Source organism: Vipera ursinii (assembly GCF_947247035.1).
Source record: "Vipera ursinii genome assembly, chromosome: 16".
In the NCBI taxonomy this organism is placed as follows: Eukaryota; Metazoa; Chordata; class Lepidosauria; order Squamata; family Viperidae; genus Vipera; species Vipera ursinii.
The window spans coordinates 4,703,142-4,728,141 of NC_139529.1; the positions used below are offsets into that span (position 1 = coordinate 4,703,142).

Consider the following 25,000-nt stretch of genomic DNA (forward strand, 5'->3'; position numbering starts at 1 on the left):
ACCAAGGGAGCAAAAAAAAAAAGGGGGGGACACGAGGCAAGGGACGGCTGATTTTTCTGAGCTTGGGGTGTGTGTCAGGCGATGGGATGGGTGGCTGATACCTCCGGAAAAAGGCGGCTACGAAATTCACGGTCCGGAGGCCGGAACAAAAGCAGCCATAGCCACTTCCCTTTCGTTGCTCGGTGACTTCAAGATTTCTCCAAAGTCACCTACCTGCAAACGGGCCAGAAGATTTCTTCGCCACGATGGCGGCAAAGCCCGTTTATGTGCGTGCAACTCTTTGATTTCTTTTCCTTTCCTTGGCGGCCCTGACGAAAATTCGGCTTTTCGTGAAGCGGAAAACCTGTGATCAATGCCCGGAGAGATGGAGCAATGCCCCGGGGGCTTTTTTTTGGGGGGGGGGAACAAATCTGTCAAAACTACCCTCTTTTGGTGCCGGGGAAAGGAGCTAAAGCGAGACACGATAAAAAGCACCCAGGTTGGCTCTTGTGATGGGAGCCCCTGGCCCGGTTTTCCCCCCCCCCCCTCACCCCCGTCCGCCATTTTCCTTCCAAAAAATCCAGTGCTTTCCACATGTGCCATTTCACCTGAGCTTTTGCGTCCCCTTTCCCGGCAGCGTAATCCTGCCGGATCAGTTTAATCTGGGAATTTTTGCAGCTTGATCACCGGCAACAGGAGACATATCCGTGCCCTGATTTTGTGTGTGATCCTGGCTCCTTTCTATTTTCCCGGTTGCCTAGGCAACCCCCCCTGAACTCTTAATACCGACCCATGCACTGAGCATGGAGCTTATGCAAATAAATGCACCTTATTTATTTATTTATTTATTTATTTTGCCCCTCCCTCCCTCCCTCCCTCCCTCCCTCCTCCTTCGCATTTGCCAACATCAAACCGGCATAAAAGGGCATTAGGCAATGCCACAACTTGTCTGACAGGTGTACTCCGAGCTCCGGCAGGGCGGACGCCTCCGTGTCAGAAACAGAAGCCGTAATTAGAGCAGGGAAGAGGAGGCACGTCAAACGCATTACCTGCCGGCGGATCAGATTTGTCAGGAAGGATTGCATACATAAAAATTAAGTGACAGTACATGCCGGGGTAAGGAAAGAAGAACAATGGAAGATTTGCCCGCGTACGCTTCTCCACGGAGACGGGGGAGCACCACGGCAAATTACGCAGATGGATTTGGGAGGCTCGGGTGCCACCTGCCCGGATTAGGGGGTGTGTGGGGGGGTGAGGCCGGCTCCAACCAACAGCTGGGAAGAGAAACTTCGAGGTTCATCCCTTTAAAATGCCTTGTCAACTCCAGGCTCTCTCCAGATGTTCCGATTGCATCCAGGTTTGATCGCCCGGCCAAAAAGTCAGGCTCTCCCTTGGCAAGAACGGACGGATGTCGTGTACTTTGGGGTGTTTGTGTGTGCCAGGTTGTCTCAATGGAGCATTACATCGGCTCGGTCTTTTGCTACACCGAAGCTGGCACGGTGCCAGGCAAAAAGGCAAAAAAGTCAGGCTTTTCCCTCGAAGGAAGAGACGCTGCCGTCGCCGTTTGGGAACAGTGTCAATGGAATGCATAATTATATCACCCTAGTTTGACTGGCACCCTAGTCAGGCTTTGCCTCAAAAAAAAAAAAAAACAGACAATGTCGTCCACTTTGGGGTGGGGTGGGGGGAACCCCACTGGAATGCCTTGGTGGAGCCTTGGTGGAGCAGTGGGCTAATGCCTCCTTAAGTAACACCAGCTGCCTGCAATTAGTGCAGGTTCTCATCCCACCAGGCTCCAGGTTGACTCAGCCTTCCATCCTTCCGAGGTAGGTAAAATGAGGACCCAGATTGTTGGGGGCAATTAAGCTGACTTTGTAATAATGCCGCTTGGGGTGTGTGTGAAAGCCCTAATAAGCAGGCATATACATAGAATGAAGGCTACTGCTAAGCTTGTAAGCCGCCCTGAGTCTTCGGAGAAGGGCGGGATATAAATGGAATTAAAATTAAAAAAAAATGCAGCATGGCGTCGCCCTCGTCTTTTCCAAAACTAACCCTGGTTTGTTGCCAAGCCAAAAAGTAAAATAAAAATAAAAATATGCCAGGCTTTTCCTAGAAAGAACAATGTCATCCACTTTGGGGACAACATCACTGGAACGCAACTTTACATCACCCTAGTCTTTTCTTAACACAAACACACACACACACACACACACACCCTAGCTGGTTTGGTGCCAGGCAAAATGTAAAAAAAAAAATATGTCAGGCTTTCCCTCGCAGAGACGAGGTCGTCCACTTTGGGGGTGACGTCCCCGGAATGCAGCATTACGTCCCTCTAGTCCAGGGGTGTCAAACTCGCAACGTCACGTGACGTGTCGTGACTTTTTCCCCCCATTACCGGCAATGGGGTGGGTGCAGTTTCGCTACGATGCAGTTTGACACCCCTGTCCTAGTCTTTTCCGAAACTCAAGCTGGTTTTCGTGCCAGGCCAAAAAGTCCAGAAAAATGACAGGCTTTCCCTAGAAAAAACAGACGACGTTGTCTACTCTGGGGCGGGGGGCGACGTCACCCCGTTTTTTCCTTAAAACCAAGCTTGCAGATTCTAACCGCCCTGTCTTGCCTTGTCTGTTACAGTGGGAACACCATATTATATGTCGCCGGAAAGAATACACGAAAACGGCTACAATTTTAAATCAGATATTTGGTCTTTGGGCTGCCTGCTGTACGAGGTAAGCCTCCCTTACTGCTTTTCTGTAATAACGACGACGATATATCCTCTGCCCGTCCTGACGGTCGTAAAATGGGGTGGCCCACACATAGCCAGTCTTCACTTTACAACCTTTTCACCCTGGTCACTAAGGAAATGCTGTGTTTGTTAAGCAAAGGGGTGGTTCTCTGTGGGGCAGTTTTGCTGAAAAAGGTGGAAGTAAATTTGGGGTTTCCGGCAGAATTATCATAAAACGCAGTCGGGTGATTTTAAATGCAGGCCAGGAGAGAGAAAAATGAGTTATTTATTTATTCAACTTCACACTTCCTTCAATTCAGTGCAGAAAAAGATACATTAACAGTTAAAAAATAATCTCTGTGCAGCTTACAGTTCAATACCGGAGGAAATATTTTACAATGAAAAACTGGAAGAAACATTTTAAACCTTTTAAAACAATTGAAATCACTAAAAACAATGAGAGCGTCCAGATTAAATATACATGGCCAGTTAAAAATACAGCCAGTAAGTTTTAGACTCTTTTTAACGTCCAGTGCTGGGCGTTTTTACAACCTGAATTTTTTAAACAGGTTCAAAAAGCAATAATATTCCGCCCACAGCCTTAAGTTAAGTTTATTCCTGCCTTTGTTCATTCATTCAGTTCCTATAACCTCTATATAAGCCAGTGATTTCTGGCTGGCTTACAGTTCAAATGTATATAATTAAAAACACTAAAAACATTGTAAAACAATCAAAATGCTACAAAAGTCCCAGTTAAATAACACATACATAAGAACAAGATAACCAGTTAGCTACACAGCCAGCAAACGGGGCCCTTAACAAATTTATCACCGCAAGGCAGGATCTAGAATAAAATAGATCTGGAAGGGACCTCGGAGGTCTTCTAGTCCAGCCCCCTGCTCAAGCAGGAGAACCTATACCACCTCAGACCAGTGACTGTCTAGCCTCTTCTTAAAAATTTCCAGCGATGGAGCGCCCACGATTTCTGGTGGCAAGCTGTTCCACTGGTCGATTGATAATCTGACATGATGTCCATACATACAGGTGAACTCTGCCTCATTTTACATCCTTTCTCACCCGTTGTTAAGTGAATCACTGCCTTGTTAACTTAGTCACATGGTTGTTAAGTGTCAGAAGGCTGCAAAAGGGGATCACGTGATTCCGGGACGCAGCGACCGTCATAAGTGTGAGTCCCTTGCCAAGCCTCTGAATTTTGATCACGGGATCTTGGCTCTACTGTAATGGCCGTAAGTGCGAAAAAACGCTCATAAATCCCTTTTTCTTCGATGGCGCTGTAACTTCGAACGGTCACTGAACAAGCCGCTGTAAGTCGAGACGAGCTGCATTTCATTATTTTTTTTTAAAAAAAGAGAGGGCTCAGCTCCGAATAACCCACCTTGAAAAGAGGGGAGCTTAAACCACGTTAGGGTTGAATCGAAAGACTGCAGCTCGGTGGGGCCGTCCGGATCCGAACAAGGGTGATTTGCAGGAAACAACACAGTCCTTCGGGATCTTCATGGTGGATCTTGAATTTGGAGAAATGTCTCCGAAAGTGTTTTGGTCCCAAGCCGTTGTAATTATGCTTGCCCTTTTTTTTTTCTTGCTGGCGCAAGGAATAGGGACCAAGGACAACAGATCTGTCCAGGAAAAATTACAAAACGAAACAAAACAAAAACAAACCCAGATCTTTCCATGCTGGCTTTTGAGAAGGGACATTCCCCAGGAGAACGCGGTTGGTAAAAGAGCTTCTTGACGCAGAGAGGAGTCCCAGGTGTAACGGATGCTTGTTTAACAAGGCGGCGCGCTTGCCGTTGTGAGCTTCGGGCGCCATCAACCAGCAGTTCGATAGGGGCTGATTAATTTGTTGGCAATACACCAAAGCTTCATGCGGTCTTTGGCGAGGAGCAGAGGCGTATCAGAGCAGGGAAGTCGATAGACAAAATCAATGCGATAGGGCGGCTGGGATTAAGGGAGAGAGCACAGTGTGACTTTAATGGTCTTCTGCTCACCTGAGCTTTCTGTGCCAGACCCAGCCAAAGCCAGCCTTAGTTTCTCCTAATGTGGCCATCAGAGGTGTCAGGTGTCTATAATATAGAATTGGAATGGAACGGAACGGAACAGAACAGAACATGGAATAAAATAATAATATAGAACAAAACAGAGTAGAGCAGTATAGACTAGACTAGAATATAGAATCGAGTAGACTAGAGTAGAATATAGAATAGAACAGAGTAGAGTAGAGTAGAGTAGAGTAGAGTAGAGTAGAGTTGAGCTGGAAGGGACCTTGGAGGTCTTCTAGTCCAGCCCCCTGCTCAAGTAGGAAAACCTATACCATCGCAAGACGGGATTGTCTAGTTTCTTCTTAAAAATTTCCAGAGATGGAGCGCCAACGATTTCTGGAGGCAAGCTGTTCCACTGGTTGATTGTCCTCACTGTCAGGATGTTTCTCCTTAAATTGCTTCTCTCCTTGATCAGTTTCCAACCATTGTTCCTCGTCCTTCCCTCTGGTGCTTTGGTGAACAACCTGCCCGCCCCTCTTCCTTGTGGCAGCCCCTCAGATACTGGAACAACGCTATCCTGTCTCCCCTATTTCTTCTTTTGTTTAGACTAGCCAAACCCAAATCCCGTAGTCGTCCTTCGTATGTTTTAGTCTCCAGGCCTTGGATCATCTTAGTTGCTCTTCTCTGCATTTTTTCCAAATTCTCAACATGTGATACGGTGACCAAAATTGGCTGCAGCATTCCAGGTGTGGCCTCACTAGGGTTTTATAAAGCAATCTTGATTCTATGCCTCTGTTTATACAACCCAGGATCATATTAGCCTTTTTGGCTGCTGCTGCACACGGCTGGCTCATACTCAAGTGATCGTCCACTAGGACTCCAAGGTCCCTCTCACCATTACTGTTTTTGAGCCATGTCTTGCCCAATCTGTAGTTGTATCTTTGATTTTTCCTGCCCAGATGTAAAACTTTAGTTTTCTCCACATTGAAACTCATTTGGAGTAGAATACAATATAGAACAGAACAGAACAGAATAAAATATGGAATAAAATAATAATATAAACCAGAACAGACCACAGAATAGAGTAGAATATAGAATAGAATAGAATAGAATAGAATAGAATAGAATAGAATAGAATAGAATAGAATAGAATAGAACAGAACAGAACAGAACAGAATAGAATAGAATAGAATAGAATAGAATAGAATAGAATATAGAATGGGATAGAATAGAATAGAAATAGAATAGAATAGAATAGAATAGAATAGAATAATAGAATAGAATAATAGAATAGAATAGAATAGAATAATAGAATAGAATAGAATAGAAAATATGGATGGAATGGAATAGGATAGAATAGAATAGAATAGAATAGAATAAATAGAATAGAATAGAATAGAATAGAATAGAATAATAGAATAGAATAGAATAGAATAGAATAATAGAATAGAATAGAAGAATAGAAGAATAGAATAGAATAGAATAGAATAGAATAGAATAGAATAGAATAGAATAGAATAGAATAGAATAGGAGTTGGAAGGGACCTTGGAGGTCTTCTAGTCCAACCCCCTGCTTAGGCAGGAAACCCTATACCTTGACGTTGCTTGCCAGAAGGTCACAAAAGGGGATCACACATGACTCTGAGACACTGCGACCGTCTTATATGTGAGTCAGTTGCCAAGCAACCAAACGTAAATCCCGCGAACGCAGGGATGCTGCAACGGTCATAAAAGTGAAAAAATGGTCCCACGTCACTTTTTCAATGAACACTGTAACTTCGAACGGTCACGAACCGTTGTAAGTCGAGGACCTATCCGTACATCCGTCCCTTCGGTGTCCGGTTCCCCAAAGCATTCTTCTCATCCTTGAAACTGTAGCCTGCCTTTTTTTTTTAATAGACAAGGAGAAGCTGCGCTGGCAGGGAAAAAGTTATTTTTCTTGCCCTGCTGCTCATCTCTCCCTCCTCGCTATGCCGAACCCGATAAGCCGGAGAGATTCTCATTTGCAGATAGCTGGGAGGCAGGCGTGCCAGTCTGGATTGACTTCCCTATTATTTCAAACTGGAGGGTGCCTATGCAGGATTTCGAATTACTCCCCCCCCCCTTATCTTGACGTTTACGAGCCCCCGGTGGATGTACGAGGACCGCGTCTGATCAAAACGGGGGGTTTGTGCGTGCGGGAAGCTTTTTCTCTCCCCCCGCCGCCCCCCACCCCTCCTTCTGTCGGAGAGTGTCATCCAGATAACTTGCAAGAGATCAGAGTTGGTTGTGTCTCTCTCTCCTTTCTCCAAAAATAAAAATACATCAACAGTAGCTTTGGTGGAGCAGTGGGCTAATGCCTCCTTAAGTAACACCAGCTGCCTGCAATTGGTGCAGGTTCGAGTCCCACCAGGCTCAAGGTTGACTCAGCCTTCCATCCTTCCGAGGTAGGTAAAATGAGGACCCAGATTGTTGAGGGCAATTAAGCTGACTTTGTAATAATGCCGCTTGGGGTGTGTGTGAAAGCCCTAATAAAGCAGGCATATACATAGAATGAAGGCTACTGCTAAGCTTGTAAGCCGCCCTGAGTCTTCGGAGAAGGGCGGGATATAAATGTAATAAAAATAAATAAATAAAATAAAATAAATAAATAGCTTTCGGGGTTCTAAGCAGACAACCCGTTTTTCCGTGGGGAGGAGCGGCTTCGGGTGTCTGTTAGGCCACCCCTGAAAGGATCTTGGCGAAACTTCTCTTTGACGGTTCTCACCCAAGGGTCAGATCGTTCTTAAGAACGTCACCCTGGTCCCGCCCAGTAGCCTCTGGGCAGAGGTCGAGGGCTTTGTCTAGAAGACAACATCTGGATGGTTCTGCTGGGCATCTGGACCAGTTTTTATTCAGAAGACAATTGGATTCTAAAGGGGTCTTTTTTTTTTCTTTTCCTTGAGGGTATGATCTGGGATTGGAGGTCCTGAAGACAGGGATGTCCTTGACAAGCTTGCCTTAAGTGCTGCTCTCCAAATCTTAGACAAGTAAAACTCTTCCTCTTCCTTGGGAAGATGGAACCAGTATGGACCATTGGTGACTCATTGGCTAAGCAATATAGAGTAGAGCAGAAGGGACGCGGTGGCTCAGTGGGTTAGGACGCTGAGCTTGTCGATCAGAAGGTCGGCAGTTTGGCGGGTCGAATCCCGAGTGCCGCGTAACAGAGTGAGCGCCTGTTACTCGTCCCAGCTCCTGCCAACCTAGCAGTTCGAAAGCACGTAAAAATGCAAGTAGAAAAATAGGGACCACTACGGTGGGAAGGTAACAGCGTTCTGTGCGCCTTTGGCGTCTAGTCATGCCGGCCACGTGACCACGGAGACGTCCTCGGACAAGCGCTGGCTCTTCGGCTTTGAAACGGAGATGAGCACCGGCCCCTAGAGTCGGAAACGACTAGCACACGTGTGGGGGAACCTTTACCTTTAGAGTAGAGTAGAGTAGAGTAGATTAATTAATTAATTAATTAATTAATTAATTAGATTTCTATACTGCCCTATTCCCGAAGGACTCAGGGCGGTTTACAGGGCAGCATAAAATACAATATAAACGATAATATAAAATTAAAATAAATTAATTAAGCCCAACAATTTAAACAATATTTAAAAAGCTAAAACCCCTTCAGTCCAGGCCTGATAAATCGAAAAGCCAGGTTTTCAGTCCCGGCGAAATGAACGCAAATTGGGGGCGGTCCAGAGTTCCACAGGTAAATCATTCCAAAGGGCAGGCGCGCCCACAGAGAATGCCCCCCCTCTGGGGATCACCCGCCGGCACTCCCTAACCAGCGGCACCCTAATTAGAATTAGAATTAGAATTATTAGAATTATTAGAATTAGAATTAGAATGAATTAGAATTAGAATTAGAATAATTAGAATTAGAATTAATTAGAATTAGAATTAGAATTAGAATTAGAATTAGAATTAGAATTGGTCTTCTCCGAAGACTCAGGGCGGCTTACAATTTAAAGCACAAATCAATGTGCTTAGCAATAGCCTTCATTCTATGTATATGCCTGCTTATTAGGGCTTTCGCCCCCCCTCCCAAGCGGCATTATTACAAAGTCAGCTTAATTGCCCCCAACAATCTGGGTCCTCATTTTACCTACCTTGGAAGGATGGAAGGCTGAGTCAACCTTGAGCCTGGTGGGACTCGAACCTGCACTAATGGCAGGCAGCTGGTGTTACTTAAGGAGGCATTAGCCCACTGCTCCACCAAGTGTTCCAGTGTTGGAGCATTCACAGCTTCTGGAGGCTGGTTGTCCCACTGGTTAATTGTTCTCACTGTCAGAAAATTCATCCTTAATTCCAGGTTGCTTCTTGCCTTGACTAGTTTCCATCCGTTGCTTCTTCTCCTACCTTCAGGTGCTTTGGAGAATAGCTTGACTCCCTCTTCTTTGGGGCAGCCCCTCAAATACTGGAATCATGTCATCATGTCATCCCCCGTCAATCCTTCTCTTCATTAAACTAGAGATGCCCAATTCCAGCAACCGTTCCTTACATGTTTTAGCCCCCGGTCCCCTGATCCTCTCTGTTGCTCTTCTCTGAACTTTTTCCAAAGTCTCAACATCTCTTTTTTACACCTGCAAGGGTTCACCTTTCCCTTGACCTGGAACCCTGCCTGCAGCAACTAGCAAGGAAGGCTTTGCAGGGTTGGAAATGAGACACACACACCCATTTCCCCTTTAAAAACTAGCCTTTCGTTTAGAAGGTGCTCTTTGTAGCTCGGGGTTGAACTGCCAATGACTTAGCCACGATCAAGCTCCCAATTAAAGCCGGGAGCGCGAAGGATCCGCAGAAGACGACAAAGCTTCCCAATCTGTCCCCGTCTTGCTTCCAAACGAGTTGGAAAAAAAAGGGATTATCTGGCCAGGGTGGATAATATCCACAATTATCCAATAGTGCTTAATGAGGAGGAGGAGGGGGTGGGGGTGGCTTTCATTGTCTTGGGGGGGGGGCTGAGAGCAGGGTAGGAGAGCAAGAGTGACAAGGAGCTCTTGAATAGCATGAAGGATTAATAAGCCACTGGGCCTGCCCAGGAGACCAGGATGGAGGGGGGGCTGCCTTGCCCACCAAGCCTGGCATGGCTTGCTTGCTTGAGGCGTTCCCTTTGAACACAGACCCAACTGTCTGTGCGGAGGGAAGAGAGAGAGAGAGAGAGAGAAGGGGCCATTCCCTTGAAGAGAGACCCTCCGTGCGTATCTGGGGTGGTGGCAGAGCTCGCCCTGGCTGGCGGGGAACACAGGAAGCCGATAGACTTCTCTCTGCTTACATTGGCCACGCTGAGTCTTCCATCGTTGGAGTCATTATTCCTGTCCCCGGGCGGGTGGTCTCCAATGGAGGGGAATCTTCTTGTCGGGGTGGCCTTCCCTGATTCACCTGGATGGGCTTGGGGTGGGCAGCCGGGCACACCAATATCATTAGCGGAGTGGGGAGGAAGTGAAGGGGAGAGGAGAGGAGAGGAGAGAAGAAATAGGGAATAGAATAGAATATGGAATGGGATGGGATGGGATGGGATAGAATAGAATAGGATAGAAGAGAATAGGATAAGATAGAATAGAGAATAGAATAGATCACAAAATAGAGCAGAATAGAATAGAAAATAGAATAGAATAGAATATATATTAATAGATAGAATAGAGAATAGAATAGAATATATATTAGATAGAATAGAGAATAGAATAGATTACAAAATAGAGCAGAATAGAATAGAAAATATAATAGAATAGAAAATATAATAGAATAGAACATGGAATAGGAATAGAATAGAATAGAATAGAATAGAATAGAATAGAATAGAATAGAATATATATTAATAGAATAGAATAGAATAGAATAGAATAGAATATATATTAGATAGAATAGAGAATAGAATGCAGAATAGAATAGAATAGAATAGAATAGAATAGAATAGAATAGAATAGAATAGAATAGAATAGAATAGAATAGCAGAGTTGGAAGGGACTGGAGGTCATCTAGTCCAGCCCCTGCTCAAGTAGGAGACTCTATACCAAACCAATGGTTGTCTAATCTCTTCTTTAAAAAAAGCTCTGAGGTTTCTGTTAAGGCCAGCCTGCCTCTTTGGCCCTTTGAAAGAAAATTAATAGTTGAAAATTGTGAGCAGCTGATATCTAGAGTCCCTATTTTGGCTTCTGAGGCGGTGATGTTTCCTCACCAAAATGGCGCCTTTTCAGGAGAGAATTCCTGTCAAATCTTTCACCAGATAACTACAGGTAGTCCTTGACTTAACGACCACAACTCAGCCCAGACTACGTCGCCAAGGGAGACATTTGTCAAGCGAGCTTTGCCCCATTTCTACGACTTTCCTAGCCGCATTTGGGAAGCGAAGCATCGCAGTTGTGCTAAGTTAATATGATGGCCGCTAAGTGAAACTGGCTTCCCCATTGACTTTGCTTGTCAGACGGTCACAAAAGGGGATCGCGTCGGAACACCCCCCACACACACCCCACTGAGACGCTGCAGTCAGCTGTCAAGCATCTGAATGTGAAACACGGGTCACTGGGAATGTGGCAGCGGTCGTGAAGTGGTCACAGATCACTATTTCCCAGGGCCGTTGTCACTTCGGTCGCTAAACGCAGCGTTGTAAGTGGAGGACTGCCTGTGGTTTGCGTTTTCTTGCTTCGGTCCATTGATTTAGTGTCCCAAGGGGCAGCGGCAATGTTGGTTGGGCTGAAAGGGAGCCAAGCGCTAGAGCAGAGCGTTGTGCAGCTGCAGCCAAAAAGGCTAACACAATCCTGGGTTGTATGAACAGAGGCATAGAATCAAGATCACGTGGAGTAGTAATACCGCTTCATAAAACCCCAGTGAGGCCACACCTGGAATACTGCAGCCCATTTTGGTCTCCCTATCACAAAAAAGATGTTGAGAGTTTGTAAAAAAAAAAATTCAGAGAAGAGCAACTCAGATGACCCAAGGCCTGGAGACTTAAAACATATTAAGGATGGTTGCAGGAATTGGGAACGGCCAGTGTAGAGAAAAGAAGGACTAGGGGGGACATGATAGCAGCCTTCCAGTATTTGAGGGGCTGCCCCAAAGAAGAGGGGGTCACGTTATTCTCCAAAGCACCAGAGGGAAGGACGAGAAACAATGGTTGGAAACTCATCAAGGAGAGAAGCAACCTGGAATTAAGGAGAAACTTCCCGATAGTGAGGACAATCAACCAATGGAACAGCTTGCCACCAGAAATCCTGGGTGCTCCATCACTGGATATTTTTAAGAAGAGACTGGATAGTCACTTGTCTGAGATGGTGTAGGTTCTCCTTCTTGAGCAGGGGGCTGGACTAGAAGACCTCCAAGGTCCCTTGTGCTCTGTTTTGTTCTTACTGTCCATGCCAGCCAGTCTTCAAAGCATAGAGGCCTCGTCAGCCAAACGCCGTCTGGGCACCGTTGGCTGGGAGGGAAGCGAGCTTTAAGGGAGACCTCTTCCGCGGCGGCATCCCTCATTCTCTTTTCCTTCCCAGATGGCAGCTCTTCAGAGCCCCTTCTACGGCGACAAAATGAACCTTTTCTCCCTCTGTCAGAAGATCGAGCAGTGCGATTACCCACCTCTGCCAACCGAGCATTACTCCGAAAAGGTAAGAGGTCTGCCTGGTACCGAAGCCTCGGCAAGGTGGGGTGGGGTGGGGAGAGAGAGAAGCTCGCAAAGTCACGCCAGGCAAAACAAAATGAGACACCTTTCAACTTTCCCTGTTGGATTGCTCCAGCTGGCCTTTGAAAGCGGGGAGGGTTCAGTTCAAGGATGCCAGGGAAGGAAGGAGGGCACAGCGGGCTGCCTAGCGTTTGCGGTCCCGGGAGTTTTGATAGCTCCCGTAATCTCATTAAAGTTCTGGGTCACTTCAAGTCAGGAATGGCTTTCAAGGAAGTTCAAAGGCCCCGCTTTGCTTGATCTTAATTGCTCGCGAAAGGTCCCGGGGCGGGCGGGGAACGCGAGGAGGGCATGTTTGGGAGTTGGCTGGCGGCTGCTTTTCTGCGCCCAGCCGAAAATGAGAACCGGTTTAGCCTTGGCAAACCAAGATGCGGTCGAGATGGCTACTTCTTTCAAAGTCCACCAAGCTGCTGCCCCGTGAAGGCAAGGGGTGTTCTTCTCAGGACCCTATTCTCAACGTTCCCCTCGGATAGGGCTAGCTAGCCTTGTTAGGGGAAAAAACCAGGATCTGGTAGCTTGTGCGGAATCCAGGTTGTCTCTGCAGAAATAGCCACCTTAAAGTCTCCATAATTGCTCGCCTCTGACCAGGAAGTTGCAAGAATCTTTTGGTGCTCGGCTCCTGATCTACCGGCTTACTCATTTACTACTTGCTACTACTAATTTAGCTACAGGGAGTCCTCAGCTTGAGACCGTAATTGAGCCCATATTTTGCAGGGGCTGTCAATCAAACACGATCATTGAGCCAATCCATTGTCCTCGATGGGCGTTTTGCCAAGTGCCTAAAATACCATCGCGTGACTCCAGAGGCGTGTACAGCTGTTGTGACTCCAAAAATGGTCGTTATAAGCGAGCAGTTGTAAATTGAGGACTGCCTGCCTTACTAAATAATGTGGGCTTCCCGTCATGTGGATATTTTGAAAGTGTTTGGTTGCTGATGCACAAAGGGCTCGCTTCAGCCGGCTGCTGAGCCACAGAGCTGAGGGTGGGTTCCCTCAAAGAAGATTCCTAGCCTTGTCCAACCGATTACTCCAGCTCTTGGGAATCTGCCTCGTGACAGGAGGAATCAGTTCAGGTTGACAGATGCCACTGCCTGCTTCTCCCATTACGACCAGTTGGTTTCCCTCTGGCGCTGCTCGTGGTGCCATCTAACCACACAACCCAGGGTGAGAAGAACGTTCGGCAGCTCCAAAGGAGCAGATCGCTGAATCCAGGTCCAAATGGGGCTTTGAGCAACAGGATCTGGAACGTGGCTCCCTCAGGCAGGGCGGCCCCAAGGCCAGCGTGCCGGAGGACGTTCCCGAGAGAGCATCCGTCAGGAATTGTCTTGCATCCTTGCCTTCTGTTTCGCTGGCTGTCGAACAATTCGTGCAATTTGAGCATCGCTATAGAGCAAGGCAAGGGACGTGGTGGCTCAGTGGGTTAGGACGCTGAGCTTGTTGATCAGAAGGTCAGCAGTCTGGCGGGTCGAATCCCGAGTGCCGCGTAGCAGAGTGAGCGCCTGTTACGCGTCCCAGCTTCTGCCAACCTAGCAGTTCGAAAGCACGTAAAAAATGCAAGTAGAAAAATAGGGACCACTACAGTGGAAAGGTAACAGCGTTCCGTGCGCCTTTGGCGTCTAGTCATGCCGGCCACATGACCACGGAGACGTCCTCGGACAAACGCTGGCTCTTCGGCTTTGAAACGGAGATGAGCACCGGCCCCTAGAGTCAGAAACGACTAGCGCACTTGTGCGGGGGAACCTTTACCTTTACCTATAGAGCAAGGTAGTAGCCTGAACCTCTTACCGCTCTGTCCAAATTGCCCTGGGCAGGGGGCCTCTTCCCCCTCCTGCCCTTAACCCTCCTTTGCCATTGACCTCTGCCTGGAGAGCTTTGCCCGATCCACCAGACCTGGATGTGGCACAGCCATCCTTCTAATTACCGTTGGAATAATTCCCTCTCTGGCCGCCGAGAGGAGGGGAGAAGATCAAGCGGTTCATGGCTGTTTTTTCCCCTCGGTGCCACGGGGTATATGCGCCGCTTCCTGGGGCTTATAATTAAAAGCTCCCGGTCTTTCAAGTGCCAAATGAAAAGAGCCGAGCGCTGCCTGTTCTCCATCTCTGATTAGGCGAGCAAAGGAGCAAGTAGGTCACCCCAGGTTGTCCATCTCAAGTAGCTTCCCAGAAGTAAGCTTTTTGCAAGGAGGAGCTTCCGGAGGACAAGTTGGTTCAATCAGAAGATGCTGGGGAAGCCTCTCTCTTCTTATGACCGTCCCACCGCCTGGCTCCAGCCCAGTGAATATCTGGGAAACCGCCCAAAGCCCCATTTCGAATCCTGCCAGAAAAGCCAGCCAGGCATTCCTTGGGTTGGAGAACCTCTTATTAGGCGCCCTCCAAGCGTTACTCGACTCCCTCCTGGAAATTCTCTTTTTTGCTGTTGTTTTTAATAGATATAGAATTCTTTATTGGCTAAGTGCGATTGGACACACACACACAAGGAATTTGTCTCCGGTGCGGAAGCTCCCGGTCTACACACAAGCAGCAAGTGATAAATCAGGATCATAATCGTCAAGTACAATCGTCACAAATCATAAGATGCAACACTCCCGTGATAGTCATCGGATACTAAATAAGAAATGAGCATAAATCATTATAGGGTGCTAAATAAAAGCAATCAACCGGAATTGTTAAGATACAAACAACAAAGTGATAGTCATAAGATGCTAAAGGAATAGGCAATAGGAACAATGAGAAAGATAATTAGTCATACAGCCGTACTACATGGTTGGCCGTAAGTCAATGTGGTGGGAATTGTTTAGCAGAGTGATTTTGTTGTTGTTAGCTGCAAAGTCATGTCCGACCCATCGCCACCCCACGGACAATGTTCCCCCAGGCCTTCCTGTCCTCTACCATCTCCTGGAGTCCATTGAAGCTCACACCTCCTGCTTCAGAGACTCCATCCAGCCACCTCATTCTCTGTCATCCCCTTCTTCTCTTGCCCTCCACCTTTCCCAGCTCTTCTCCAGTGAGTCCTTCCTTCTGATTAGGTGGCCAAAGGATTTGAGTTTCAACTTCAGGATCTGGCCTTCTAAAGAGCAGTCAGGGTTGATCTCCTCTAGGACTGACCGGTTTGATCGCCTTGCAGTCCAAGGGACTCGCAGGAGTCTCCTCCAGCACCGTAGTTCAAAGGCCTCCATTCTTTGGCGCTCAACCTTTCTTATGGTCCAACTTTCACAGCCATACATTGCAGAGTGATGGCACGGGGGGGAGGGGAGAGAAAACCTATCTTTGTGTTTAGTTGTTTTGGTATGCAATGCCCTATAGTGGGAAGAATTTGAAAGAACTTACGTCCAGGAGGTGAGGGGTCTGTAGATATTTTCACAGGCCCCTTCCTGGCTCGTGCAGTGCCCAGGTCCTCAATGGAAGGCAGGCTGGTGGCAATTGTCTTTTCTGCACTCCTAACTATCCGTTGAGGTCTCTGCCTGTCCTGTTCGGTTGCTGTGCCAAACCAGACAGTAATAAGAGGTGCAAAAGACAAGACTCCCTAATTCCTCTCTAGAACTGTGTCAGCAGCTGCTTGGGCCATCTGAGCTCTCCGACTTGGAGCAGGAAGAACATTGTCATGCTTTTTTTTAATGACATTTTTGACGTTAGGTGTCCATTTCAAGTCTTGAGCTAGTACAAACCTAGAAACTTGACTGTCTCTACTATCGATTAGACCGTTGTGGTGGCTACACACACACACACACACACACACAAACACATCTGGGTGATCCAGAGGGAGGGACCGTTGTGTGTTCACCACCACCCTCTTTTCTTCCCCTCTTCACAGCTGCGGGAGCTGGTCAGCATGTGTATCTACCCGGATCCAGACCAGAGGCCTGATATCGGTTACGTGCACCAGTTAGTGAAACAGATGCACGTCTGGACGTCCAGCACTTGAAGTGTCGCTCCGCGCGCTGCCAGGAGAGCCGTTCCCAGCTTAGTCTTACTTAACTTCTGTCTCAAGACGAAACCAAGCGGTGCCTCATCGAACTCAAAAAACAACAACAACAACAACAACGGGTTGGAGTTGACTCTTCGTAGGAAGATCCTTCCATGATTTCTGTACAGGTGCCCGGCAGGTGGATCTGCTGCCAGCCCCAGCTGTGCGATGCGGCGGCTAGCACGAGTTGCCTCTTCCGAAACCGGATAACATGTTACCGATGTAGATCTCTCTCTCTTTCTTTCTCTCCCTCTCTCTTTTTTTTTTTAAAAAGATCCTTTCTTCCAACCGTTGTGTGTAATCTAAGTTAGGCTATATAGCAAGGGTTTCTGATTGGTGTATTTTGACGTACCCCTTGTATCTTAACTAATGTGAAATATCGGGAAAACTTAATTCCTTGGGGGAAATCACTTTAATCCTAACGTTAAGAATCGCAATAGATTTTTTTTTTTTCGGGGTGGGGGTAGGGGGGGGGCTGTAATGTGTATAACTGCTACTTCGCTTCTTCTAGCAGTGGTTATTAGCAAGTTCAGTTTTTAGTTGATGTATTACTTTTTTTTTAAAAAAAAAAACAACAACAACCAGACATCCGACCTGCGTTTTAATTTGTATTTCCTTCTGTTTGCAAGAAAGCGGTATGAAAGAGGATGAATTTTTCTCTTTTTTTTAAAGCAAGCCCTTAGAATGACTTATTTTTGCGGTGTGTCTCGTCAACTCTGGCTCCGGAGACCCGGGTGGGCTTCAAACCAAAGGAATGTCGGTGTTTTGTCATTTTATTTTTTTCCTGGTTAAGAGATTGCCACAGCCGCTACGAGACTCCGTAGCCAATGACCGCTGGGTACCGTTCTGTAAAGCCCGTCTCTAACCAGGGTTGAACCCCCTAAAATTCAGGGCCACAAAACCAGGTAAGTCCAGAGGAAAGCGGCTTATTCCCAGCGCGAGCGCCTGCTTCGTTACTGTGAAAACTCAATTTACCAATGTGAATACGTTTTTAAAACAAGCTGATCTGAAGGAGTGGGGGAAAAAAAAAATCAGATTTAAGCGTTCCGGAGATGCAAGGCTTCAGTGTTTTGACGGAGCCACTTCCTTGTTCCTTAACTTGGGAGATCGCCATCCCTTGCAACCGGGATTTTCGGCCCCGGCTTCGGGAGAAGGAAAGGTAGCCATTAGCTTCTTTTTTAAGACAGGGGAAGGAAACAGCGGGGAGGGAAAAAAATAATGTTTCTTTCTCCCGGAAAGATTAAAAGATACCACTTACCGGTGGGGTTTGGGGGTTGTTTTTTTTTTGCATCTCCGGAGGCCCTTTTGAGAAAAGCAGCAGTGCTTAATTTAAGTCGCCAGTTTGGAACAAAGGATTTTTAAGAATTGGCTGCCCAAACAAGAAGCAGGGTAGGTGGGATGTGGGGTGACGGGAGACCCAGGGAAGATTTTCTCGCGAAGATCCTGCAACCGGCTCCAGACTACATTTAGGCCTCTCTTTCCTTCTTCCGGAAAAAACTTTCCACCGCTTCGCAGGTGATTTTTTTTTGGGGGGGGAGGGTGTGTGTGTGTGTGTGTATTAGGTGGGAACGATTCCTACTTTGGGGGTACAACTTTGGAAAAAAGTTTTGGGCTGTTGGGAAAGTTTAAAAAGATGGATCGGCTCTGCACCTGACTGCACTTGCTCTCTCTCATGCGCGCATGCGCGTGCACCATTAAGGCCTCTTCTTGTTAGCGCTTAAGTCATCGTCCTTTTGCGGAAAAAGGAAGGGGGGGGAGAGAAAGGCAACTATGCATTTTTAGGCAAGACTTCCGACCGTTTACCAAATAAAAGTTTCCTTTGTAAAAAGAAAAAGGGCCGCTGAGTTGGCGCCGATGAGGGGCTTAAAAACCGGTACGCCCGTTGCATCCTTCTTTACGTTGCTAAGCGAGGGTTGTTCAGTGAGCATTGCTCCACAACAGTTGTAAAGTGAAACTGGCTTCCCCCTTGACTTGGCTTCCCCAAAGGCCGCAAAAGGGGACGCGCCCGACTCTCTCCGGGATCCTGCAACTGTCGCGAGTACATGCCATTTGCCTAGCCTCCGGATTTCGACCACGTGACTGCGGGGGAGGTTGCAACGGTTGTAAAGTGTGAAAAACAGCGGTGGGATTACTTTTTCCAGCAGCGGTGTAACTCCGGACGGTCGCTAAATGCAAGGTTTAGAACTGCCTCTAACCAAATCCATAAAGCCGACATCCCAACGGGCAGAGCATGATGGGCTTGGAGACTCTCCTCTGCCCCTCCTCCAAATTACGAGAGCCAGCCCATCTGGTTTCTATTACTTGTTTTATTCATGGGGTGAATTACAACATTGCAAAAGGTTATTTCGACTTTGGAGGAATACTCTCGGTCCCCAGAAATATTTCCTGGACCCTCTCCGCCGGGAATCAGGAGGTGTCCATGGTCTGCACCGTCTCCTCCGCCACCTCCAGCTCCAGACGGATGACTTTTTCCGACAGGACACCCGTGGTTCCTTTCTCGCACCGGTATTTTCCTTGCCTGTCGGAGGAGCAAAGCAAAGTGTTTCTCCCAGACTGCTATGCTAAACAGCTAACCGGCAAGACCTTTCCCCGGAGAGATTTAGGGAATCTTAAGGACTAGAAACGCAGGCACGCAAACAGTTCCTGCCTATGGAGATTCTCCACAGGCTTAGGGTTATCCCAAAGCTGCTTTTATCAAAAGGCGACTGGGACTTCCTTGCTTTGTTTTTTTTTTTTCCCTTTTGAGGACTTTTCGCTTCTCATCCAAGAAGCTGCTTCCGTTCTAACTGAACACAAAGTCTTCCCTTCAGTCAGAACGGAGGAAGCCACTAATCTTATTTTAACTGGGGTTTTATTTATACAGGGACAAATATAATTTTTTTTTAAACTTGTTTTTAACTTTGGTATCTTGGTTTTTAATTACCCTGTAAACCGCCCTGAGTCCTTCGGGAAAGGGCGGTATATCAATGTAATAAAATAAAATAAAATAAATAAAAATAAATAAAAACTGGGACGAGAAGCGAAACATCTTCAAGCGAACACAAAGAAAAGTCCGCTTGCCTTTCCTTTTTCGTCCATTTCCTCCGGAAGGCCCTGTGGGAGGAAAGGTCTTCCCCTTGCGAGAAGATGGGGGGGGGGAATGCCAAAGGCTTTGCAAAATGGGTCACGGGGGGGGGGGGGGGGGAAAGGGAGGGAAGGTTGAGGCCGCTTCAAACGTTTTCAGCCCGCATCCCTGTTCGACCTCGTGTCCCACGGCCTGAATTCCTTTGTGATGGCCTAAGTCAGGGGTCTTCAAACTTGGCCCTTTGATGACTCCTGGGCTTCAACTCCCAGAATTCCTCAGCCAGGCACATTGGCTGAGGAATTCTGGGAGTTGAAGTCCATAAGTCATGAGGGGGCCGTAGTTTTCCCCCATGCTGGCTGAGGAATTCTGGGAGTTGAAGTCCACAAGCCATAAAAGGGCCAAGTCTGAAGACCTCTGCTCTGGATCCAAGCCCGCAGTTTCATCAAAATGGCCGACTGAGGAATTCTGGGAGTTGAAGTCCACGAGTCATGAAGGGGCCAAGTTTGAAGACCCCTGGTCTGGATCCAAGCCCGCAGTTTCATCAAAATGGCCGACTGAGGAATTCTGGGAGTTGAAGTCCACGACTCATGAAGGGACCAGTTCCCCCATGCTGGCTGAGGAATTCTGGGAGTTGAAGTCCACAAGCCATAAAAGGGCCAAGTTTGGATCCCTGGTCTGGATCCAAGCCCGCAGTTTCATCAAAATGGCTGACTGAGGAATTCTGGGAGTTGAGGTCCACGACTCACAAAGGGACCATAGATCCCCCATGCTGGCTGAGGAATTCTGGGAGTTGAAGTCCACAAGCCATAAAAGGGCCAAGTTTGAAGAACCCTGGTCTGGATCCAAGCCCGCAGTTTCATCAAAATGTCCGACTGAGGAATTCTAGGAGTTGAGGTCCACGACTCATGAAGGGACCATAGTTCCCCCATGCTGGCTGAGGAATTCTGGGAGTTGAAGTCCACAAGCCATCAAAGGGCCACAGTTTGAAGACCCCTGGCCTAAGCTGATGCACTGGTTAATCGTTGGCAGATTATATCCCAAAGGTGCTTTTTTCAAGAGGTGACTGGACTTTCTCTGCTTTTCAGTGAAGACGTTTCACTTCTCCAAGAAGCTTCTTCGGTTCTGACCTGAACTGTTCCGATTCAGCCAGAACTGAGGACGTGTCCTGGTTGAGAAGTGAAACGTCACTTGGGAGGCCACCTGGTAGGTTTATTTGTGTCGTGAGTAGTACAGTACAGGTGGCATCAAGAGATTCTCTAAAAGGGTGCAAAATTAAATTAAATTAAATTAAAATGACCAGCGGTCTGCAAGGAGTGGAAATCCTTCCACTCCCCAACATCCAGTCAGAGCCGAAGAAGCTTCTTGGATGAGAAGCAAAACATAAGTAAATCTCCAAGTGGCCTCAACGACTCTCTAAATCAGGGGTCTTCAAACTTGGCCCTTTTATGACTTGTGGACTTCAACTCCCAGAATTCCTCAGCCAGGCATGCTGGCTGAAGAATTCTGGGAGTTGAAATCCACAAGTCATAAAAGGGCCAAGTTTGAAGACCCCTGTTCGAGGCCATGGGTGGGGAACCTTGGCGCTTTTATGACTTGTGGACTTCAACTCCCAGAATTCCCAGCTGGGCATGCTGGCTCAGGAATTCTGGGAGTTGAAGTCCACAAGTCATAAAAGGGCTAAGTTTGAAGACCTCTGCTCTAAATGAATGCAAATGACCAGCGGTCTGCAAGGAGTAGAAATCCTTCCACTCCCCACCATCCAGTCGGAGCTGAAGAAGCTTCTTGGATGAGAAGCAAAACATAGGTAAACCTCCAAGTGGCCTCAACGACTCTCTAAATGAATGCAAATGACCAGCGGTCTGCAAGGAGTAGAAATCCTTCCACTCCCCACCATCCATCCATCCAGAGCTGAAGAAGCTTCTGGAAAGCAAAACGTCCTCAAAAGAAAAACAAGAAAGACCAGTTGCCTCCTGGGAAACAAAAAAAAAGCATCTTTGGGATAACCACGGCCTGGATGACGGAGAATCTGCATAGACTTAAGTAACTCTTCCCAAGCAAAACCCCGTCGGGGTTCACGCAAACACACCACCTCACCTTTCCCCCTTTTTGTTCGGTGTGTTGTACGGGCGGAGGAAGTCCAATTTGCTCTTGTTGATGACGCAGAGATCGATATTACTGCCAGAGCCCAGGTCATTAAATATGCCAGCTGCAATAGCATCTCTCACCAGCTGTTTGGCCTCTTCTTCCTGGGGGGAAGGGGGGAAAATCACACAAAATGTAAGAAATCCAAAGTTCAATTGGGGTGGGTGGGAGAGGAACTCCCCTCTTTCCTGAGCTGAACAATAAAACAAATATTTGGTATTGCTCGTGCCTAAAATGATTTATTATTTTTTCACGCGTTTAAAGAAAGCACCACCTGCAATCACTTGCATATTCACAAGGGGAACGAGGTAGGAAAAATGAGAAGAATAATAATAAAAACACACACAAAAATCTGCACTCTTTTGATTTCTCTCCCCCCCCCCAGACCAGGAGAAAACGGACACTTTTGGCCACTAAAACGCCTGCAAAGTGGCCGCATTAACACACTATAAAAAAAAAGCAACTCCCATTGCAACAGCGCCCTCTACAGGGGCATCAGAAAAAGGGACCCAATATTCCTAAGGCTGTCCTGGACAATCCCGTCTGGAATGGGGGAAAAAAGTGGATAGTGACCGGTCGGCGTTTGGAGACCCGAGCCACAAACTCAAATCAACTGCCGGTTTTTCAAGTCTTCCTTTTTCCAGGATAAAAGATACCGAGAAGGTGTGGCGTGGTGGGACTCCCAGACAGACGTCCAAAGCTGTCCTCTTCGAAGAGGGCAGGAGAAGGCCTCAAGTGCTGAAGACCCTCTTCCTTTTGGGGTGGGGGGGTGGGGTCTCCTTTTCAACTTTAGCTAGGAAGTCGCTTCCCCTGGGCAATCAAAGTCTTTGTTGGCTACTTCTGGGTGGCCTTCAACTCAATAAGACCAGGTCTTATATAGATTTTTTTGCTCCAAAAGACATATTAAGGGCTTATTTTCCAGTTAGGGCTTAAAAAAAGGTAAAGGTAAAGGTTCCCCCGCACGTGCGTGCTAGTCGTTTCCGATTCTGGGGCCGGTGCTCAAAGCCGAAGAGCCAGCGCTTGTCCGAGGACGTCTCCGTGGTCATGTGGCCGGCATGACTAGACGCCAAAGGTGCACGGAATGCTGTTACCTTCCCACCGTAGCGGTCCCTATTTTCCTACTTGCCTTTTTACGTGCTTTCGAACTGCTAGGCTGGCAGAAGCTGGGACGAGTAACAGGCGCTCACTCTGTTGCGCAGCACTTGGGATTCGACCCGCCAAACTGCCGACCTTCTGATCGACTAGCTCAGCGTCCTAACCCACCGAGCCACCGCGTCCCTTAAATAGTTAGGGCTTACATTCGGGCAAATGCGTCCATCTGGATGACGATCTGAACTGGGGCTTATTTGGGGGATGGGGCTTACATTAGGAAAAAAAGAATCACGGTAGGGCTTAAATGTTCCGGCTGGCTCTTTAATTTTGGGGGGAAACGCACGGTACAATGTCGTGCGTGAACCTCCGCGCGACGGGAGTTTCTCGCCCGCGCGCTTGCCCATTTCTCCCGCGGCCCGGTTTCGAACAGAGCTGGGACCTCGGACCTAACCCCACCCCAGGGTCCCTCGCTGTGCAAGGCTGAGCAAAAGGGGGGGGAAAGGTGCATTCCACATCCTCACGACTTCAAGTCCTCGCGTGGGTTGAGGAACAGACCCAGGCTCCTCTTTAACCCTAAAGGTTCTCCTTTTTCTTGCAGCAGCAGCAGCTGCTGTGCGCGGCAGCGAAGAAGAGGGCCCCAGTGGGCAATTGAGCCCCTTTCTCAGCACATGTTCGGGCCTCTCGGGAGACACTCCACACAAGAGGCCCAGATTCTCACAGCTCAATTATTTCAGCTGCAAATCTCCTCCGTGCAAAAAAAAAAAAGCTGGTGCGGGTTATGTGTGTGCCTGTCTTAATTCTTCTTTGCTCATTTGCAGGAACCTTATTCCTCCTAATTTCAACACACACACACACACACAAAGACAGACAAAGACAGACACAGACAGACACACAGAGCTGGCTCTCAATTCAGGACCTGGCTTGTCCGATCAAGACACCCAACCTAATGCTGCTAAGCCGGGTGTGGTGTGGTGGGACTCCCAAGCGGACGTCCTAAGTTGTCCTCTTCTAAGAGGGCAGGAGAAGGCCTCAAGTGCTGAAGATCCTCTTCACTGGGGGGGGGGGTCTTTTTCAACTTTAGCTAGGAAGTCGCTTCCTCTGGCCAATTCCCCTGGTCTTCATTGGCCAATTCTGGGTGGCCTTCAACTCCCCCCCCCTCCATCTTCAAGTTGCCAAGCTTGAGAAGTGTAGAAGGCAGCGAACTCAGAATAACAAGAGTTGGAAGGGACCTCGGAGGTCTTCTAGCCCAACCTTTTAACTCAAGCAGGAGACCCTATAATATTCTCGTTGGGGAAACTCAACTCCACAGATCCTCAAGTGGCTAATAACCCCGAGTCCTAATGAGATCCAGACAGCCCCGCCTAAAACCCGTGCGGTATGTCAACCAACTCCTTTCTTCAATCCTTCCTACAGACCCACAGAGCAGCGGCACAGGCCAGGAACGTTATCTAGACCTGGGATGTTGATTCAGACAACCCTGAACAATCTTCTGGCGGGGAAAAAACAGAAGAAAAACCCACCCAGTGGTTGAACCTTCAAGGTCATCTTAACCACCACCGAACGTTTTAAGATACGGTCCAAATCAGGAAAACGCTGACGCCCCCCTCTATAAAACTCAAAGTGCACATTTAACGACGGTGAATCGCACAATAATTAATGGGAGAAGAGTCTCCTAAAAGTTTGAGGTTTGTCTCAGAGGAGGAGAGCCCTCCCCTTCAAGGTTGCAGGGTCTAAGTTACCCGGGAACGCAGTCCCCAGCCCAGAAATATCCCATAAATGAGATTACAGTAACAGTCGTTGCGCTATATTTCAAGTCAGCTGCGACAAAGCAACTCTTTCCAGGCCAGGCGGCTTGTGTGCCGTTGCTACATCGTGTAATGTGTCCCCGGACTCCGATGTGTTCCGCCATTTACCGGCGCAAGACAAATGGGCCGGGCTTGTAAAAGGCGCAAAGAGGTCCAGGCCAGCCGCCTAATGGTCACCGCAGCTGTGCCAAACGGCGGGAAGAGGCCACGGCAGACCCCCCCAAGTTCATTAAAACTGACCAGTAATGGATCCGCGAATGCCCGCCGGAGGAATTGAGCAGTAAAGGCTAAAATAAATAACTCAGCATGGAGAGCTCATTCGAAATGGTCTTTGATAAATTATTTATCACGGAGGGAGATTGCCTGCATTTAATTTTGGAGCTACTGGTAGCTTCTTTAAAAGATGATTTATGTCTTGTAATGCCATTAAACTCTATATTGGCCCTCTGCTGGCTATAAAGTCTGCTGAGATTTAAAGAACGCGGTTTAAACTGTCACTGCAGCATCACGGTGGAGAGGCCGTATTAAATCTTGACTTTAAACCTGCTATCTGGAG

The 25,000-nt window shown here is 47.7% G+C and overlaps 2 protein-coding genes across 5 annotated transcripts in view; one reads left to right on the forward strand and one right to left on the reverse strand.

Annotated features, from left to right (window-relative positions):
* Positions 1–17,479, forward strand: part of NEK6 (NIMA related kinase 6) — a 74,783-nt gene extending 57,304 nt beyond the window's left edge. For 2 of the 4 annotated variants that reach the window (XM_083375191.1, XM_083375188.1), the window contains exons 8-10: positions 2,611–2,705; positions 12,195–12,308; positions 16,189–17,479. In XM_083375191.1, coding sequence (XP_083231317.1) covers positions 2,611–2,705; positions 12,195–12,308; positions 16,189–16,299 — 320 coding nt within the window. In that variant the 3' untranslated portion in view covers positions 16,300–17,479. The remainder of the gene's footprint in view (positions 1–2,610; positions 2,706–12,194; positions 12,309–16,188) is intronic. The other 2 variants (XM_083375190.1, XM_083375189.1) reach the window with 2 other exon arrangements.
* Positions 17,480–18,629: 1,150 nt separating this feature from the next.
* Positions 18,630–25,000, reverse strand: part of PSMB7 (proteasome 20S subunit beta 7) — a 32,727-nt gene continuing 26,356 nt past the window's right edge. The window contains exons 7-8 of the mRNA XM_083375234.1: positions 21,500–21,651; positions 18,630–18,859 (exon numbers count right to left, since the gene is read on the reverse strand). Coding sequence (XP_083231360.1) covers positions 18,748–18,859; positions 21,500–21,651 — 264 coding nt within the window. The 3' untranslated portion in view covers positions 18,630–18,747. The remainder of the gene's footprint in view (positions 18,860–21,499; positions 21,652–25,000) is intronic.